The sequence below is a fragment of the Cervus elaphus genome, chromosome 18, assembly GCF_910594005.1.
Source record: "Cervus elaphus chromosome 18, mCerEla1.1, whole genome shotgun sequence".
Taxonomy (NCBI): Eukaryota; Metazoa; Chordata; class Mammalia; order Artiodactyla; family Cervidae; genus Cervus; species Cervus elaphus.
In genome coordinates this window covers 36,701,440-36,722,575 of record NC_057832.1, presented here as the reverse complement: position 1 = coordinate 36,722,575, position 21,136 = coordinate 36,701,440, and the positions used below count along the sequence as shown (strand labels likewise).

At 38.0% G+C, this 21,136-nt stretch overlaps 1 protein-coding gene across 1 annotated transcript in view; it reads right to left on the bottom strand.

The window, feature by feature from the left end:
• HDAC9 (histone deacetylase 9) overlaps positions 1-21,136 on the bottom strand; it is a 986,419-nt gene that overhangs the window by 274,427 nt on the left and 690,856 nt on the right. Inside the window, exon 14 of the mRNA XM_043872541.1 lies at positions 7,541-7,721. Coding sequence (XP_043728476.1) covers positions 7,541-7,721 — 181 coding nt within the window. The remainder of the gene's footprint in view (positions 1-7,540; positions 7,722-21,136) is intronic.

The window sequence follows — 21,136 nt, the reverse complement described above, 5'->3', positions numbered from 1 at the left end:
ACAGAGGAGCCTGGTGGGCTACAGTCCGTGGGGTTGCAAAGAGCTGGACACAACTGAGTGAGAATGCATGCACTCCAATGTTCACAGTCGTGCTATTTACAATCGCGAAGACACAGAAGCAATCTAAATGTTCATCAAGAGATAAATGGATAAAAAAGATGTAGTGTATATATAGACTTCCCAGGTGGCACAGTGGTAAAGAATCGACCTACCTATGCAGGAAATGCAAGAAATGCAGGTTCAATCCCTGGGCCAGGAAGATCCCCTGGAGTAGGAAATGGCAACCAACTCCAAAATTCTTGCCTGGAAAATTCCATGGACAGAAAAGCCTGGCAGGCTGCCAGCCCACGGATTGCAAAGAGTTGGGGACACAACTGAGCACACACACACAGACAGTGTAGATATACACCCACGGAATTATTCAGTTCAGTTCAGTCACTCAGTCGTGTCCGACTCCAGGCCTCCCTGTTCATCACCAACTCCCGGAGTTTACTCAAGCTCATGTCCATCGAGTCGGTGATACCATCCAGCCATCTCATCCTCTGTCGTCCCCTTCTCCTCCTGCCCCCAATCCCTCCCAGCATCAGGGTCTTTTCCAATGAGTCAACTCTTCACATGAGGTGGCCAAAGTACTGGAGTTTCAGCTTCAGCATCAGTCCTTCCAATGAACACCGAGGACTGATCTCTTTTGGAATTATTACCCAGCCATAAAAAAGAGGAATGAAATAATGCCATTTGTAGCAACATGGATGAACTGAGAGACTGTCATACTAACTGAAGTCATACAAAGACAAATATCGTATGTATCACTTATATGTGGAATCTAAAAAATGATACAAATGAACTTATTTACAAAACAGAAACTTAGTCACAGACATAGAAAACAAATTTATCATTACCAAAGGGGAAAGACAGGAGGAGGGATAAATTAGGAGTTTGGGATTATCAGATGCAAGTTACAATATATAAAACAGATGAAGTCCTATTGTACAGTACAGAAAACTAAATTCCATATCTTATAATAAACCATAACAAAAAAAGTCAGAAAACATATAACTGAGTCACTTGGCTGTACACCATAAACTAACATAACACTGTAATCAACTATACCTCAAAAACTCTTTTTTAAAGTTTGAGTGAGCAGGAAAAAAAAAACAAACAAACTGGGCCTATGAGAATATGTTACAGAAATATAAAGGAAACATAATTCCTACTACTTAGCTCAGTGAATTTGATTTACTATAGGAAGCAAAATAAGATTTTAGAAATTTGGGGGAATCCTCAAATGTCAGAAGACATTGGTCCTATAAAATCGGAGCTGAGAGCTGAAAGGAGAGACCAAGGTAAATTAATGAGTAAAAAGATGCATAAGGTAAATGAGGATGGCAAGAGAACTAAAAATACAGTGGCAAAATTAAAGTCTACTTTGGAGACAACAAAAGAGGAATTCAAATTTCATAAAAACCAGATCAATGCCATTAAAAAAAATTTTAATATGTTCAGAAAGTATGGAGATCAAAGAATAGACAGTGATTGTTCTCAAGGAGGGGATCAGACTAATAGAATAATTGGGATAACTGAAAAATTTATCCATAATAGAAAGAGATAGAAAGAGACATGTGCATGAGTATGTAACTGCAAATGCTCATAGGAATGATTTTATTTTGGATTAGTAGGATGAAGAAATATACTGTGAAGCACCAGAAAAGAATGAACAGGGTGCCCACAGAGGAACACAGCTAAGGTGGTCCAGACTTCTCTCCATTGCTAAACTTAGACCTCTCCTTTTGAATATTAAATGACTGAGCATTTAGCCACATTTCCAGATTTTTTAGACAAAAGAAATGTGTCCCAGTAAATCTGTGTCCAAGTATATGTGAAGGCTGTAGGATGACTTTCTCAGGTATGAAGAAGCCAAAAATTTTTTCTTCAAGAAAGATATATACATATACATATATGTATAACTAATGTATATATTTTAAAATATGTTATTATATAAGTTAAGAAATAACTTATAATACAATATATATGTGACCAAGTTGATTTAGTCTCCTAAACAAAAAAGATAGCTATCTTATCATCTTCAGTGAAAATTAGATAGGCAAACACTGGGGGAACTTTTCAGGAGAAATTTCAAGCACATATATTTGAAGACAGTAACTTTTATCTACCCAAATGAAATTAATCTCTGCATTCTAATACAGGTGGTAACATTAGTTACTCTGAGATGTCTTAAGACACACACATACAAACACATGCATACACAAACACACATATGTATTTACAGATGTGCACATGCATGCAGACATGAACACAAACATATAACTTTCCTTCACTGTCAGAGAGGCACATAGGGAGAGGAGAAAATACTGGAAATAAATGTATATTTTACTTATGGTTTTCTCTGGTGATAGAGTAATAGGTGAGTCTCCCCTTATAGTTTTCCAGACTTACGAAATTGCTTCCAATGAACATTTTTTAATTAAAAAATATAAATGTCATCCCCAAATTTCATCTAACATACAATCTTTTTTTGTATAGCTGCATGTAATTCATTTCTCTTTACTCTCATTTCGCTTGCATATTCATTTATTATATGGTAGCATATACACTGAGCACCCTCCTTGGGCTAGTCGGGTACCTCAGTGCTAGGGTCAGAGAGAAGAGGAAACAAAATCTCTTCCCACAAGGACAGCCCATTTTAACACAATCCCCAAAATAAATAAATTACAATCTTTGAGGGGAAAAAAATCCAGTTATGAGGGACCATAATTGATTTAATTTGGATTTAGCTGGCCAAACAAGGCTTCCTGAAGGAAGTAAGATGTAAACTAAAACCTGAAGGATTAACAAGAGTTTGCCTAACTTGGGAACATATCTTCATTAAAAGCAGAAACAAACAAACAAAAAGACGGGAAAAGGCCACTTTTGCTATTCTCACACTTAAACATTCAAATGTATTTCACTTTCCGTTGTAATGTGCCACCCTCTAAATGTCAATTTAAAAACTCTTTTAACTATTTGTAGTGGCTTTCACAAACACTGCTTTAGTTTGGGCATTACAATTCTACTTCTCATTAGACACTGACTAAAAAAACTGATGGTACAAAGAAAGAATTTTCACAGATTATGTAAAGGAACCTAGTGCCGGGAGAAAGAAGAGGCTAAATGGTACTGGGTGATGGGTAAGATAAAAGTCAACCAAACTTATCTGCCATTAAATTAATATCACTGAATTCCATTTGGCATAAACTAGCAAAGTGGCACAGTTGGCAAAGAATCCACCTGCCACTGCAGGAGACAAAAGAGATGTAAGTTCGATCCCTGGGTCAGGAAGATCCCCTGGAGAGGGAATGGCAACCCACACTGGTATTCTTGCCTGGAGAATGCCGTGGACAGAGGAGCCTGGTGGGCTACAGTCCATGCATTGCAGAGAGTCAGACACGACTGGGCATGCGCGCGCGCACACACACACACACACACACACACACACACACACACACACACACAATTAAATCATCTGCTCTCAAAATCCTGCTGGGAGCCATGGCCAAGCCTCACTTCTCTCAGGAACAGCTGAGCAGAAACGAAGACTATGGCAAAGAGAATGACTTGCATTGCCCTTTCCTTAGTCATCAGAATTCATACAAACACCATGCCTTGGCTTTAGATAAAATGAAAAAAGTACCCCTTAAATTTAATATGTAATAAACACTGAATATTATTACTTATGGGGCTTCCAAGGTGGTGCTAGTGGTAAAGAACCTGCCTGACAATGCAGGAGACATAAGAGACATGGGTTCGATCCCTGGGTCAGGAAGATCCCCTGGAGGAGGGCATGGCAACCCACTCCAGTATTCTTGCCTGGAGAATCCCAAGGACAGTGGAGCCTGGTGGACTACAGTCCATGGGGCTGCAGAGTCGAACACAACCGAAGCGACTGAGCATGCATGCATTATTACTTATATTACAAAATGACAAAATGCATTTGGATATGTGGCAACCTGGCTCTACAACACACACTCTTCCTTGGCACTACAGAAGCTAAGTGATCTCCCTGGCCATCCAGAAATATCCCCAGCCAGGTTCTCCGTAGGGCCACCAGGGAGGGGCTCCATCTTAGTCTGTGTCTTGGTCCATTCAAGTTCTCACAGGAAGCAGACTAGAGACTTCATCTTTCAACAACTGACTGAGCTCAGACAACACTTCCCCCTTGGACCTCTGCTTTGTTCTTTAGAAATATTAGGGGGGTATGACTATCCCTTTGGCTGTTGAGGATTACATGGAAGGTAAAGGTTTGAATGGTGTATCTTAAAAATTATGTGAGTTTAGTACAGAATAACTTCATAGTTGTTTCAAAAAGTATAGCTGTTACAGAAGGAATTTAAGCAAACTGCTTAACCTTATAACCTACTTTCTTCCTTACTTTCTAGTGGAACAACCATTGAGTCAAGATTTATAACTTTCTTTGGGAAACAAAAGCTAAATATTCTCAAAGAACATGTGACTTCAAAGTGACTTAAATGTTACTTTTTATTTTTATATTTTGATGTATCTACAACAAACAGATATTAAAAAGCCAAAAGAAAGGCCCTTATAACATAAAAAATTTGTTTTCAAACATATCACAAGTGAAAGCCTGAAGAGTTCTCCTCTAAAGTAAGAGATCATTAGAAATACTAAGATGAATTCTGAGATCATGTGGACTATAAGAGTATGCATGTTACAGGGGCAATTTAAGTTTGGATTAAAGCCAGAATAATATTTGGAGGAGCAGAGTGAAGATAGTGCACTTCATTTCCTTTGGATTTGGAAAAGCACTAAATGAAAGTCACTAATCAAATATATATTTTTAGTCCCAGTGACAGTGGAGGAGTTATTAACAGACACATAAATTACATACTTTGCATGTTTTAAAAATAATATTTAGTATTTTTATCTTAAGAATTTAAGTGTCAGGATGCAACATTCTTCAGGTAAATAAGACAATAAGGCTTTTTCCTACTGAAGTATGTAACTTTGGAATCACTTAGTCAATCCTTACAGAGCAATAATTGCAAAGCAACTTTCACTTTCAGTGTTTTCAAATTTGAGCTGGTAAATTCCTAAGTGTTTATGATTTACATGTACACATTATGTATATATACTACAAATAAATATTTGTCAATTCAACTAAAATTTATTGAAATATTAAGTATAAAATTCTGTATTTTTAAAAATATAAGTTTATATAACCTCTCACTTAGGCCAAAAATGTGACTCATCAGGTAGCTCAGTGGTAAAGAATCCAACTGCCAGTCCCGGAGAGGCAGGAGATGTGGGTTTGATCCCTGTGTCTGGAAGATCACCTGAAGCAGGCATGGCAACCCACTCCAGTATTCTTGTCTGGAGAAGACAGAGGAGCCTGGCGGGCTACAGTCCTTGGGGTCACAAAGAGTAGGACACAACTGAGCATGCATGCACATGCACGTGTCTCATCATGTACATTAAACATGAAAATAAACTCAACTTGATTTCCCTATTTGTGCGTGGAATATAAATTCTGATAAATACTAGGGTGTTGACATTATGGCAAAGAAACTAATCATGTGAAATGACCCAGTTTTCGGTTTGAAGGATTTGGTTATGTTTACGTCATGCTTGCATTATCTGGTTTGCAATCCACTCTTTCACCTGATTTTTTCCCTCTAATTTTTGTCTGTGCTGCATGGCATGTGGGATCTTCGTTCCCTAGCCAGGAATTGAATCCATGACCCCTGCAGTGGAGGCACAGTGTCTTAACCACTGGACTGCTAGGGAAGTCCCTTGCCTGATTCTTTTAAGACCTACAAACCCTGTTCATTTGCAAAAACATGTTTTTCTCAAACTGGTAGGATCATTCTAATACTCAGAGAACTTGTTTCATTCATATGGAGGGAACATATAAAAGTAGTGAAACCACAACATGTTAGGGAAGGGTCACCTCTCTTAACCAAGCAAAGAAACTATCAGCAGGGTTGCAACAGCAGACAGCAGCACACATGGAGACAGCAGCACAAAGCTTGATAATCAAGCTTGCTTTTAAAGTGAGGCAATGATGTGGAGTGAACGGAACAGGCATTACAACAGGATGTCTGTGTCTCTGAAAGCTTATGGCTGAATACAAAACACTCTCAGTAAAAAGAACTGAGAAATAACTGATTCTCAAAGGCTACTGCTCTGACTACCTACAAAAAGTATTTCTCTACATCATGTATCTGACTATGAGCAAAAATTCTCTTAAGACCAGGGACTGAACGAGGCATGACTGATCCAGGCAGCTTCCGCTGACCCTGGCTACAGTCCTGGGCTGCCTGGGATACCAGGACAGGTCTGTTTGTCCAAGAAATAGAGGGATCAGAAACAGTGGCTAATGTGGCGAGAGAAATATATCCAGCTATATCCAGTCTGTAGCTCCTAGTATGGAATGCTGGCTCGTGGTGTAATACATTATAAAAAGTAGCTCCTAAGCATGCTTATCAAAGATGTCTGTCAAAGTTAAATAACCTGGTTGTTCCGTCCATTGACTTTTAAATAAAAGATGATATCAAGGCTTGGGAATGTGATTTCAGAAAAAGTATTTTAACTTTTCCAAGTACAAAGGGTTGCTTGAGGTCACAGAAGCCACAAAAACAAACGCTGAATCCTAAAAATTGAATCAAAAATAAATCAGATAACCTGTGGGCGACTCTAGCAGAAGGTACATCTGAATTCTCCCCTTCAGGCATCCACGCTATGAGCTCTTAGGGCTAGACTATCTTTCATTTCATGGGCCACAGTTGAGAGCATAGAACAAGAATGGGGTCCAGCAGACATAAAGGAATATTTATCCACATGGATATTTATGGTACAGCTCCTTTGTGAGAGAATAGTGCCCTTTTTTGCGTGTGTTCCAGATTTGACCTTCCTTTGGCCTTGGAATTATCTGGTTTGTTTTCTTCTGTAGCCAGGTTCTGAAATATCAAACACAGCTGTAGGCAAAGGAAGAGGGTGGTCAGATAGCCCACCCATTGGTGCCATAATAAATGGAATTGGAACTGATGTATGTAGAATTAAACAAGGTTTGCCTTGGCACCACTGTCTCCTATGAGTCATTTGTATGAAAAGCCAGAACAAAACACTGAAACAAATACAACAGCAAGAAAAACAAACGGGAAGGGGGCACTCTTTCGAGTTGGATGAAGTCAGCATCGTAAATTTCCTAGTGGCCACAACCACTAGAAGGAAGAGATGGTAAAGAATGCTGAAGGGATTTTTGTTTCCAAAAGGGACCCATGCACCTGTTGATGTGTTTTCCAGGCCCCTGAATGATAACAATTTATGAGGCTATTAATACTAAGCCCAAGATTTATCAGATGTGCTGCTCTGTCTTGTGGCCAATACAACCTCATAAAATTTGGGTTTCATTGGGTTAAAACGGAGCATTCTGCCCTTGGAGTTATTCTGAGCATTTAAATCGCTTAATCCTGCAAGAAGGGTGCATTCAGCCTGCCTATTAGGGAGAGTCTTTTGGGATTCTCACCAGTTGCAGAGCCGGGCCGGAGGGGGCGGTCCATTGCTGGGTGAGGTAAGGCGGAGGCTGTGGGGGAGGAGTGGGTCTTGGAGACCAGACGCTCTTTCTCTAATCCATCCATGCCCACAGCAGCCAGCCGAGCCTGGCGCACCGAGACTGCACGTGTGTGCTGGGGCTCCAAGAAGGACTGCTGCCAAGAAAAGAGCACAGAGGAGAGAAACATGAGACCAGCACGCAGGGAGACACTGAGAGCGACATGTCAACAAATTAAGTTCATCAGGTCAGAGACATAATAAACGGTGTGAAGGAAAAAAAAATAGAGAAAGGGAGAGAAAAAACACGATCCAGTCAATAAATCCATTCAACAGATGTTTTCACACTGACGGCCAGGGCCTGCCTGCCTGGCTGAGGAGGAGGTGATGGCAGGAGGCCTGTCAGTTTGAACTGATTGAAAGAAACAGACCTTTAACCTCAACAGGAGCATCGGCTCAGACTCGTTTCCCACCTTGATACCAACGTTGTGAATACAGCCCTGGGACTGTTACAATGGCAGAGCGGGAGAACAATTCAACTGTTTTCAAACCACCACCAAGACTCAATTCTGAAAACCCTATCTTGAATTCACTTCAAGTAATACTGTCAATGAAATTTCAGTTCAGTTCAGTTCAGTCGCTCAGTCGTGTCCGACTCTTTGCAACCCCATGAATTGCAGCACGCCAGGCCTCCCTGTCCATCTCCAACTCCCAGAGTTCACTCAAACTCATGTCCATTGAGTTGGTGATGCCATTCAGCCATCTCATCCTCTGTCATCCCCTTCTCCTCCTACCCCCAATCCCTCCCAGCATCAGGGTCTTTTCCAATGAGTCAACTCTTCTCATGAGGTAGCCAAAGTATTGGAGTTTCAGCTTCAGCATCAGTCCTTCCAGTGAACACCCAGGACTGATCTCCTTCAGGATGGACTGGTTGGATCTCCTTGCAGTCCAAGGGACTCTCAAGAGTCTTCTCCAACACCACAGTTCAAAAGCATCAATTCTTCCGTGCTCAGCTTTCTTCACAGTCCAACTCTCACATCCACACATGACTACTGGAAAAACCATAGCCTTGACCAGATGGACCTCTGTTGGGAAAGTAATGTCTCTGCTTTTTAATATGCTATCTAGGTTGGTCATAACTTTCCTTCTAAGGAGTAAGCATCTTTTAATTTCATGGCTGCAATCAACATCTGCAGTGATTTTGGAGCCCCAAAAAATAAAGTCTGACACTGTTTCCACTGTCTCCCCATCTATTTCCCATGAGGTGATGGGACCAGATGCCATGATTTTAGTTTTCTGAATGTTAAGCTTTAAGCCAACTATTTCACTCTCCTCTTTCACTTTCATCAAGAGGCTTTTTAGTTCCTCTTCACTTTCTGCCATAAGGGTGGTGTCATCTGCATATCTGAGGTTATTGATATTTCTCCTGGCAATCTTGATTCCAGCTTGTGCTTCCTGCAGCCCAGCGTTTCTCATGATGTACTCTGTATATAACTTAAATAAGCAGGGTGACAATATGCAGCCTTGACATACTCCTTTTCCTATTTGGAACCAGTCTGTTGTTCCATGTCCAGTTCTAACTGTTGCTTCCTGACCTGCATACAGGTTTCTCAAGAGGCAGGTCAGGTGGTCTGGTATTCCCATCTCTTTCAGAATTTTCCACAGTTTATTGTGATCCACACAATGAAATTTGCAGGAGCCTAAATGTTGCTAATTAAATGATTATATTTGACCACTTTCAATCTTCATACAGGCTTCCCAGTGGTTCAGAGGGTAAACAATCTACCCTCAAGGCAGAAGACCTGAGTTCAATCACTGGGTTGGGAAGATCCCCTAGAGAAAGGAACAGAGACCCACTTCAGTATTCTTGCCTGGGCAATCCCATGGACAAGGGATCCTGGTGAGCTGCACTCCATGGGGTCGCAAAGAGTTGGACATGACTGAGCGACAAACACACACATACACAGTCTTTGTATAATCGCACAGAATAATGTTTTTCATATGCTGATGATATAATCCCAATACTATAAAAAACTGTTTCCTTTAATAATATTAAATACAATCTCAGTATTTAACAACATTGTCATACTTCATATGTCTCAACTTATCAAAGAGCCAGAATTGGAAGCTCCTGAAAGATTCACTTGATCTATTCCTCTGTCTCCAAAAAAAAAAAAGACAATCTCTAAAACAGAGACAGGCACTATCTCTGTTTAACTTAACTACAGTATAACTATCAATATTACACCCTGAATAGGCCCTCTCTCTTCAACATCAGGGAATTTATAACCTTTGTATTTAATTTTATATCTCCCTGCCTTTTCTATATTCCCAATAAACATGAAAAGCAACTCAACAGTGATACAAAAGACGATCACCTCTCATGCCATGGATAAGGAAACTAACACTCCAAAATGTTAACAAAGCCTTCTAAACGCAAGACCAATTTCTAGCATTTTAAAAATCTACCTGCTCTCCTGCTTCTTCAAGCATGTACTGTTTCAAGACTGGAAGCAAATGTCACCTCTCCTTAGTAAAGCCCCTAACTTTCTTGTTAGGATGGCTGCTCCTCTAGTACAAGGCTGGGCACATCCTTTGAATCCAAACTATTCATTTAATGAGAATGCTAACAAGTCTAAGTACAACACGACTGTATTCAATGCATATTACATCGCTTTATGTCACTGTGACTTTCTCTGTATGAGTTAATGCTGTATATACATGTGAGTTATGAGTAGGAATATATATTTAGTTATAGACCATAGACAGATTTGTCAATTTAGAAAAAAGAATCATTAAAAATTAACTTTAAAATAAGTTCTAAGTAATGTATGTGTATATGGTGTTACTTCTGTTTTGCTCTGCAAAATAACTGAACCATCAATCAACGGGAGTGTATTTGTCATATCATCAAGCCCTGGGTGGGCATTTGCTTTGATGGTGAGAATGATTTGGCCAAGATCTAGTCCTAGTTAACAACAGTTGTTAACACTTCTACAAGCATCTAAATCTCTTGCTTTCTTGAGAATCTCCAAGTGCAATTCCCTAAGGAAACAGCAGTAGGGCTGGCACAGTCTCCTCTCGTGGAACTTACAGAGGAATCACAAATGTGCAATTAGGACTTCGGGAGTTTTCTATGGGAAAATGAGCTCTCTTCTGCATAGGATCTAAAGTGCCTGGGTAAATATATACCTAGATGTTTGTGATGTCCATCCCTTCTGTTTCTATTACTGTACAATTCAAACTAATGTAAAAGGCCCTTGATTAACTATCCTAATTCAAAAATCAACCCATACTATTTTTTCCTGCAAGAACTCTCTTCCTAAAGCTCTACTAATAAACAAAAAGGTGACAAAAAGTCTCTGAAGGTAAAGCAAAGTTTGAAGAGCCTCCCCAGGCTGTCATCTAGGTTCTCGCTGCATGCATGTGTGTTCTGTCACTTCAGTCGTGTCTGACTCTTTACGACCCCATGGACTGTAGCCCGCCAGGCTCCTCTGACCATGGGATTCCCCAGGCAAGAATACTGGAGTGAGTTGCCATGTACTCCTCTAGGGGATCTATCTGACCCAGGGATCGAACCCATGTCTCATGCCTCCTGCACTGGCAGGCGGGTTCTTTACCACGAATGCCCCCTGGGAAGCCCAGGTTCTCCCTGACCTGAGGCCAATCTGCATTTCAGTGTTAGCTCTTCTATTCCTTCTTCAGGTTCTAGCTCAAATTCATATCTACTGTGAAACAAATACCATCCCCAGGGTTGTATTCTTTCATGGGCTCTTTCCTCTATAAAAAATACTAAACATTACCTTTTATGCTAAGATCAGCATACACTGAAATCATTATCATAATATCTATTTTTTCTTCTGATTAAAAACTAACATTAAAAATACTCTGTGGGCCCCTGAGAGTATCATGGGTTCTGGCACAGCGTCTGCTGTGTCCAACGGACACACTGGCCCCGATCGTTCATGCTTCCAACCTTTTCCGTGTCACCTGCTCTGGGTGTATCCACGAGGCTTCACATCCAGCAACCATTCACATCCTCTAAAGTCCATGTCAAATCTTACAGCAAACCTCTTAAACTCACATGTGATAACACGCTTTTCCTCTCCACTCTATTCCTCTATTTCCCTGCCATCGTCTTTTATGTATGAGAGTTACTGCATGCAGTAACTAGTTATTGAGCTCATACCCTGAGCCAGACACATAGCTGGTGTGTTGAGCCTTTTTAATGTTTATCGTCTAGTGAGGAGACAGATACTAAATATTTCTAAGTATAATGCAATTATAAATATGAGTGCTATATGGGAAAAAGTCAGAGTACCACGAAAAACTTTAAAGAAGAATATGATTTAGAGATTGAGGGAACTTTCTTTAAGCAAGTCACATTTAATTTGAGATGTAAAGGATAAACTGAATTGGCTACATGAATGGGGCCAAGGATCTAGATATGTTTTGCGGGGGAGAGGGAAAAGAAATCAACCAGAGACTGGATCTAATTCATCTGTGAACTTATTTTCTGCTCCATTTTATGTCTTTTCTTATATTTCTTATATTTAGCCTTCTTAAATATGTATTTGTGCATTAAAAATAGTAACACAAACTTGGCAGTTAGAGGCCGTGCTATTTTTTCAATAACATAACCATGTTTTAGATCACTGGAGTTACTAAATATTTTTTCTCTTAAAGAATAGCTCAATACTCTTAAGAGTTCATGTAAATATCACCACCTTCTTTGCTTCTTTCTTCATAAAGCATATTCATTGCTTTACTTGGACTTCACAGGAACCTTTGAGATAATGGAATAATAATTTGATAACTCATAACCATGATACAAATGTTACATCTCAGTACAGAACTTCACAACCAGGCAAGCAAAATCCTAGTTATTCAACCTCTACTATTAGGAAAATGGCAGTATAAGAAAAAAACTTGTTCAATAGTATTCATCACATACAAGAGTTCATCCAACATCTATTATGCATGCAGATGGGAAACAAACCCCATAATGGGGTGAATAGTCAGGCAAGTGAGTTAAGCATGGCTCCTGATCTTATGGGTTGACACCCCAAATTCAAGTACTTTATCCATAATTAGTAAGTATCATAAGGATGTGAGCTTCACCCACTGACTCACGTATTTCCACATATACAGTAGGTGTTAATAAATATATGTTGAATAGATACATGAACAGAAAGGAGATACATAGCTATCCCTAAGATCTCACCATAAGGATAAAACAAGAGAGCATATTATCAGCAATCATAATATAAAAAAGCAAGGAATGGTAATTGGAAACATAAAAAAATAGAGAACAGACAAAAGAATTATCAAAGTACAATTCTCTGAAGTTATTCAGTGATGGAGCCAAGAGCTGAGGGGAATGACTGATTTGAGAATTAATTTTTTTCTCTGTACTTTCATGTGGTTTCCAAACTTTATGCCTATCACCTATATTAAACCTTTAATTAAGAAAAATGGTGAATGTTAATTTAAAACAAATAGCTGAGCCTTTCAAACACTTCATTAGGACAGACTCATAATCACTGGTTCTAAGAGCAGATGTGGGTCAAGTATTTTTGAACCTTCTGTCAAAAAAGGACTATAAAATGGAAACGTTCATTCATTTTCAAAAGAGTGGACTATAATTATACTCCCTTACAAATAAAATATAGCTTTTAATGTACAGGACGAATTTTGACAATCCAGTAAGGCACAGATTATTATGGTACATATTAGTGACGAAAGTATCAAAAAACAGTAGGCACTTTGATTTCAGATGCATGTTACTTCTCACCCATAGAAAACTTCCCTTCTCCATGAGACTGAAAGCTGAGATAGCATTTTCATAGCTCAAATTGAAGTGTTTCATTAAACACTTTTTAACGAGAGATAATTTTGTTCATGGTTATTTTCCATACTTCCAAGGACAGACAAAAATGCATGTTTTTCTCTTGCATCATCAGAAAAATAAAATGTCTAACAGTTTAGACCAGAGCGCTACTAAAAAATTTGTTGATATTGAAATCAATCTTTCATCTATCGAGTGCCTCTGGAAAATGTGTCATGCTCAGTGAGTGAATAATAAACATGCTCTCATCCCCCCAAAAAACATTCTTGTTTAAAATATTTTTTAAATACATGTATTATTTTCAGACTGTTTCCTATGCATACACAGTCTTTTGTTCTTTCAAAACATGATTTAGCAATGAGCTTTGTTTTTATTGGTTACTTTGCCAAACTGTCATTCAGGGACATTCTCTCAGGCTACCGAGATGTGTAAGACAATCTTTTCTCTATAAAGTAGCATAAGGCCACTATACCTGAGCATCATCTGTCTCCCATCACTGAAAAAGGCTTCCAATTACTTTCACAGAAGAGTTATTACATGCCTATTTTATAATTTCTTCAGTGATGTAGCAAGACATCAATGTCATTAGGGCCTAGGCCTTTCTAAGCTGTGGTGATAAACACTGTCATCTATTTGGAAAGAGGGTCCCATACAGAAGTCTGTAAGGCAAGCATGCTGTTCTCGCTTAGAGTCGAGTCTCTGGGAGTGGCTTGCTAATGGAGATTATGAGGTGATAAAGCCCTGGGTTGAGGAGATTGAAGGTTCTAAGGTTTGGTAACAGCAGTGATTTTTAAATTTTGTTTGTTTGGTTTATTTTGGACTCTTGCTGCCACTGCTCAGGGACCTATTTTATGGCTTCTGGGTTTTCACTTTGTTCGGGATGGTTACATTTGCTTCCAGACACACTGCTCTTTGTTTGCTATAATCAGTGTCATCATGCCATTTTAGCAAAAGCAAATACAAAAATCATATATTACAGTGTTTAATGTTTGAAATGATCAAAATTATTTGAGTTGGTTTAATAAAAGATATTGGTTGAGTTGGTTTAATAAAAACAAAAGAAAAAGATCATGGGAAAATAATTTTTAAAAATATTAAAATTCTTTTTCTAAAGACTTTTCTTTAAAGCCTCTATGTTATTCCTTGTTTGGCATGATGAGAAAATTGAATTTTCTTTTTGGTTTTCAGTGTTTTGATTTAAGAAGTCTTGCTTTAGCAGAAAATTAGAATCATAAATATCCCTAGAGCTTATCTTGTAAGTTGCCAAGGGCAAGTGGGAATTTACATGTTCTAAAGTCTTTGTATTATTCAGTATGGGTGTAGAAATACTGGCTAACTTTAGATTTTTACAAACTAAACGTACATGTCAATAATTTAAAAGTAGTTATTAAATAAACAGAAATAATATGCATAAATTTAAAGTAGACAAACATTTTTGAGAAAGAGACAAAACCAAGAAGAAATCAGTCTAAAAACAAGTGGAGGAAAAGACTGAAGCATTGAAAAGGCTGTACAAATATAATTAACAAAATAAGATGCTAGAAATAAATTCCCACAGATCACTAAACACAATTGATGTGAATACCCAATTTACCAATTGTTAATAAAACATGAAGACAGCCAAACTGAATTTCAAAAATAGAAAGGCTAAATGCTCTGGCAGACCAAGATTAAATTAAAAGATTCTATGAAGTCACAGGGGCTTCCCTAGTAGCTCAGTTGGTAAAGAATCCACCTGCAATGCAGGAGACCCGGGTCTGATTCCTGGGTCGGGAAGATCCGCTGGTGAAGGGACAGGCTGCCCACTCCAGTATTCTTGGGCTTCCCTTGTGGCTCAGCTGGTAAAGAATTTGCCTGCAATGTGGGGGACCTGGGTTCGATCTCTGGGTTGGGAAGATCCCCTGGAGAAGGGAAAGGCTACCCACTCAAATATTCTGGACTGGAGAATTAGACGGACTGTACTAGTCCATGGAGTCACAAAGACAAGAGAAAATAACAACAATAACAACAAAAAGTAGTAAAAGCATTCAGCCACCATGTTAGAACCAGATAAAACAGATTTTTATGGGGAAAATACTAGAAATCACATAAGGGTGTAAAAAATAATACAAAAGTTCAATTAACCAAAAAATAATTCTAAACTAGTAACATGGGTCCAAATGTAAAAAGTGTAAATTGGCAAAAGTATAAAGAAAAATCAACATCATGGAAGGAGATTATAGCAAACGTGTAGCAAAATGAGTGGGGTTTCCTTGCTGAAATTGTGAAATACTGAATTGTGAAATGTTGACATTTGCAGCCAGTAAACATACATTCTTTCAAGCACACATGTAACAATTGCAAAACTGACCAATACAATAAAGCAAGTGTCAACAAACTTAAAAGCATTAATATTTACAATGGAATAATATTCAGTTTTTAAAGGAAAGAAATTCTGACCTATGCTATAAACATAGATAAACCTTGAATACACCATGCAAAGGGAAATAAGCCAGTTATACAGGACAAATACTGTGCAGTTTCACTTATACAATACACTAGAGTAATTAAATCCATACAGACAGAAATCAGGGTGGTGGCTGCCAGGAGCTGGGAAGAAGAGAAAATGGAGAGTTACTGTTTAATGGGTACGCTTTCAATTTGGGAAGATGAAAACATCCTAGGATTCTAGAGGTGGCTGGGGATGATGGCTGAACAACAGTGTGAATTTACTTGATGCCACTGAATCTTACACTAAAAAGAGATTAAATGGTGAGTAATTTGTTATATTTTACTGAAAAAAAGAGGAATTAATATTATTCAGATCATATATGTTGACCATATTAGTTAGAGATGTAAACTAAGTAGATGAAAAGATACACTATGTTCTGTGATAAAATAATTATCATAAAGATAAAAGTTCTTCCCAAATGAATTTATAATTTCTGGTATGTTTTAGATGATCCTAAATTTTGCATACATGAGCAAAGGCAGAGAAAAGTCGGCGAATTTTGAAAATAAAGAATAAGTGGGGGAGACAGACCCAACCAGATATCTATACATATTAAAAGCTAAATTATTAAGACATATTTGCACAAGAACAGATTAATGGAACAGAATAGAGAGTCTATAAGCAGACCCATGAGTATACAGAAACTCGTTATATACAACAGAGATGATTTACAGAGTAGCAGGTAAACAAAGAATGTCAATCAATAAATGATGTTGGGAACACAGGTTACCCATTAAGGGAACAGTGAATTTAGATAATTATGTAATACTACATGCAAAGAACTAAGAGTGGATTAAAAATTGAAATGCAAAATGCACAATTTTTAAAGTTTTATGAAAAAAGATGGAGAATACCATTCTAAACTTATAGGAGGAAAGAAATTAAAATACTTCTGTTTTTCATGGGCCAGAAAAACACAAGCCAGAAATTGGATAAAAATCTTTGAAAAACATAGAATAAAGCAATGTTTAATGTCTATATTAAACATTAATGTATATAACAACATCAATGTATACAACAATAACCATTTTATGCTCATCAGACTGATCAGAAATTTAAAACTCTGATGATAACCAAGCATTCGTGAAAATACAGAGCAAGAGAACTCACGGACTGCTTGTGGAAGAATAAACTGTTATAACCACCTTAAAGAACAATGGGCTCATATTCAGTAACAGTGAAGATGGACAGCAAACCTACGAATAATTGGTGAGTGAAAAAGCAAAAAATGTATATGAAGTCAATTATGTAAGTTTAGAAACATACGAGTTAATATACATTGTTTAAATATATGTAAGTGTAATAAAAATATAAAAAAATGCATAGGAAAAACAAAAAGCAAATTCAGAAAAGAAGAAATGGGAGGGGAATGAAATAGGGAGGCGATATAAACTTTTATACAAATATTATTTTTACTTATCTCTGAAACTGGATGTTCATTATTATAATCTTTATTATTTTCTCTGTATTATTAATACATCAAAAATAAATTTAAAATGCTTAATAAATGGGCACATATACCAATATTATTATAAATAAAATTGGTTTTATTGGAAAGACTAAGATATTTTAGGGAAGGAACAAAGATTTATTGGAAAATACAAAAAAATGAGTGAGAAAAAAAGAAAAAGTAAAACTAGATGAGAAAAGAAATAAGTATGAAAAACATTTTTTACCAAGTACACTAATTTACTTCTAGATCATATTTTCATAAGATATCAATTAATTTGTACTACAGTGCACTGATAATATAAAATATGTACATTTTAAGTATATTTTGTCTTTAGAATTTCAAGATATCATTAAATTCACCTCAATGAGAAAACAATGACACTGAAAGGACTGAGAAATTAGTCCTTTTACTTGTAAAATAATGTAAACTGGAAACCTGAAATGACAATTCTGGAACGGAAGAAGAAACAAATTTAAATAGGCAAACAAAGAAACTAAAGAAACATAAAGACACTTAGAAACAATTATTTCTAACTGCTGTTAATAAAATTGATTTACTGTTATTTTCTTATTTGGGCTGACTGGTATTTTCCAAATTTTTATCTTTATTTTTAAAATTATTTTGAAATGCTATGCTTTACTCTGATATCAATATTTTAAGTAGTTAAATATGCTACAGGGATAAGAAAGGATATTAATTTGGGTTTGGAAAAAGAGAAACTACTACATGCAAGCTACCTGTGACCAGAAACCTGCCGGCACTTTCTCACTTTTAGTCCCAAACCCCAGAGTCCAGCACGCAGCGCTCACTAAATGTTGAGAATGTATACGCTGCTGCTGCTGCTGCATCACTTCAGTCGTGTCCGACTCTGTGCGACCCCATAGACGGCAGCCCACCAGGCTCCCCTGTCCCTGGGACCCTCCAGCCAAGAACACTGGAGTGGGTCGCCACTTTCTTCTCCAATGGGTGAAAGTGGAAAGTGAAAGTGAAGTCGCTCAGTCGTGTCTGACTCCTAGCGACCCCATGGACTGCAGCCCACCAGGCTCCTCCATCCATGGGATTTTCCAGGCAAGAGCACTGGAGAGGGGTGCCACTGCCTTCTGCGGAGAATGTATATATTATATCACATAAATATAACTGCTTCTAGTCTAAGATTAGAAGGAAAATATGACTCTCTAAATTTATCTGACTAAGCAGATCAGTTCAGTCCCTCAGTCATGTCCGACTCTTTGTGACCCCATGGACCACAGCACACCAGGCCTCCCTGTCCATCACCAACTCCCAGAGTTTATCCAAACTCATGTCCATCGAGTTGGTGATGCCATCCAAATCTACCTAATTTTTTTCAATGTAATTTTTTTTTCTTCTTCACATTGCATCAGAATACACTTTGGTAAACCCAAATCCATCAAGAAACTCTAGGTCACTAAGATTTTTCTCAAGTACTTTGTTTTTAACTCACCAGTGAAATAATATTATCCTATCAGAACCATAGCTAGAACAGGGTGATTGAAATGCAGTTTCAGAGAAAATCTACTCTCCTGGAAATGTTATTGAGTATGTACAAGTAATTCAATATTACCTTGGGGCATGAAGTAGGGGTTAGCCACTGGCTGATGACATTTGACTAAAAACTGGTATAGTGCAGAATATGGTACCTGAGAGCAGTGATCTCCAAAGTTGGGAGTAAACATGAATCCAGTGAGTGAAGAAGCTTTTACTCATATTTAATTGTTAAATAAAAACAAGAAAGCAAATTAGATATAATAATATTGGATATATGGATAGACTGTAGCATTTACACCTAGTCCCTGCACCAAGGATTATATAGGACAAACTCTCTCAGATATCCAAAGGCAGGGAGGAGAGGCTAATTTCAAACTTTAACACACAGTTATAGTAATCAAAGTAGTATGCATAAGGATAGACATCTAGAATTGGAAATGAGTTGAAAATCCTGAAATAGACTCATATTTATGGTCAACTGATTTTCACCAAGGGTGCCAAGAAAATTGAAAAGGGAAAGTAGAGTCTTTCAACAAATGGAGCTGGGACAACTATGAATCTACAAGCAAAAGAATGCATCTGAACCCCTTCCTCACACCAAACACAAAAGGCCCAAATGGATCACAGGATATAAGAGCTAAAACTATAAAATTATTAGAGGAAATACAGAAGCAAATCTTAGATATAAGAAGTGATCCTCCCCAAAACATATATATTCATAAGTAAAAACTGTTGTGCTTCAATGGACACCATCAAGTAAACACATGACCCAAAAACCAGAGAGAACATCTGCAAAACATATACTTGATAGGAGATGTGTACCCAGCATATATAAAGCATTCTTACTTCTCAATAATATAAAGATAATCCAATTTAAAAATGAGTAAAGTTTCTGGATAAACATGTCTCTGAAACAGATATACAAATGGCCAATAAGCATATAAAAAGATGGTCAACATCATTCATTAGCCACCAGGGATTTCAAATCAAAACCACAATAAGATGCAGCTTCACACAAACTAGCATAGTTTATGATAAACAAAAAAAGATAACAAGGGCGGGTGAGGATGTGGAGAAATTGAAACTGTCACACACTGTTGGAAAGAAGGCAAAATGATGCAGCCAGTTAGCAAAACAGCTTCACAGTTTCTTAAAAAATTAAACTTAGAGCTACAGTATACAGAAAATTTCAGAAATTTTAACTTCTAAAATTTAGAAATTTCAATAATATGTATATATCCAAGAGAAATGAAAATATATGTCCGACAAAAACTTACACATGTTCATATCAGTACCATTCACAACAGCCCAAAGAAACAACCCAAATACCCATCAAGTGAAGAACGGATAAATAAAATATGGCGTATCTAGGCAGTGAAATTCTATCCAGCCATAAAAAAGGCTTTTGTTTTCATTTTTCTCTCATTCACAAAATCACAATCATATTTGCTATTTTTAGGGGAAAACTTAGTATTAAATGCAAGTTCATAAAATAGGAATACCTTAAAAAGTATATTCTCCCAGAATACATTTTTAAAAATTAAGTTAAAAAAAAAAAAAAGACAAGCCTATGTATTATGTCCGAGTCCTATATCAAACAAGGGCAAAGTGGCCAGCAGCTCCCCACAGAGGACACCCCAAGGCCAAAGCAGGGCACTCTCCTGGAGCTCCACTGAGAATAACTCGTCTGCTGGTGGTTAAAATGTGTCCTATAGAAAAGCCTGTTATAAAATGTTAAAGCCAAACACTTAACATACAACAGACCTTAGGGAGAAGCGGACATGAGTCCTAGGTTCTGGAGAACTTGGTGAATCAGTAAAGAAAAGAGGGCACGTCACAAGTCTCCAGAAGCATTTGAAATGAGTCGGACAAGAACCTCTAACCTACCTGCAGGCCACCAGGGCGATCAGGAAGAAGCAAAGAGCGCCTCATCCCGGCCAGGCCCCACAAGCTGGCGGGCGGTCTGTTCTGGAAGCATGTGGACACAATTTTTCAAGGAGTCCAGAAGCCAGGCAGCAGGCCCTGACTTCCATCAGAGGCTGGACAGAGGCACAGGAGCCCGGGGGGCGGGAGGGATGCGGCCAAGCTTCTGCCTCCCTTTCCAGGATGTAACAGGTCTTTCCAAAATGGAGCACACTTGTGGGCTCTTCTAAACGGTGGAAACACTGGGTGATCTACGGACACTGGGAAAGAAGGATGCAAACGTCTCTCGCCTGGAAAATACAAATTGAGAAGCCTTGATTCTTGCTGCAAGCCCGGGCTGGAGGAGGCTGGC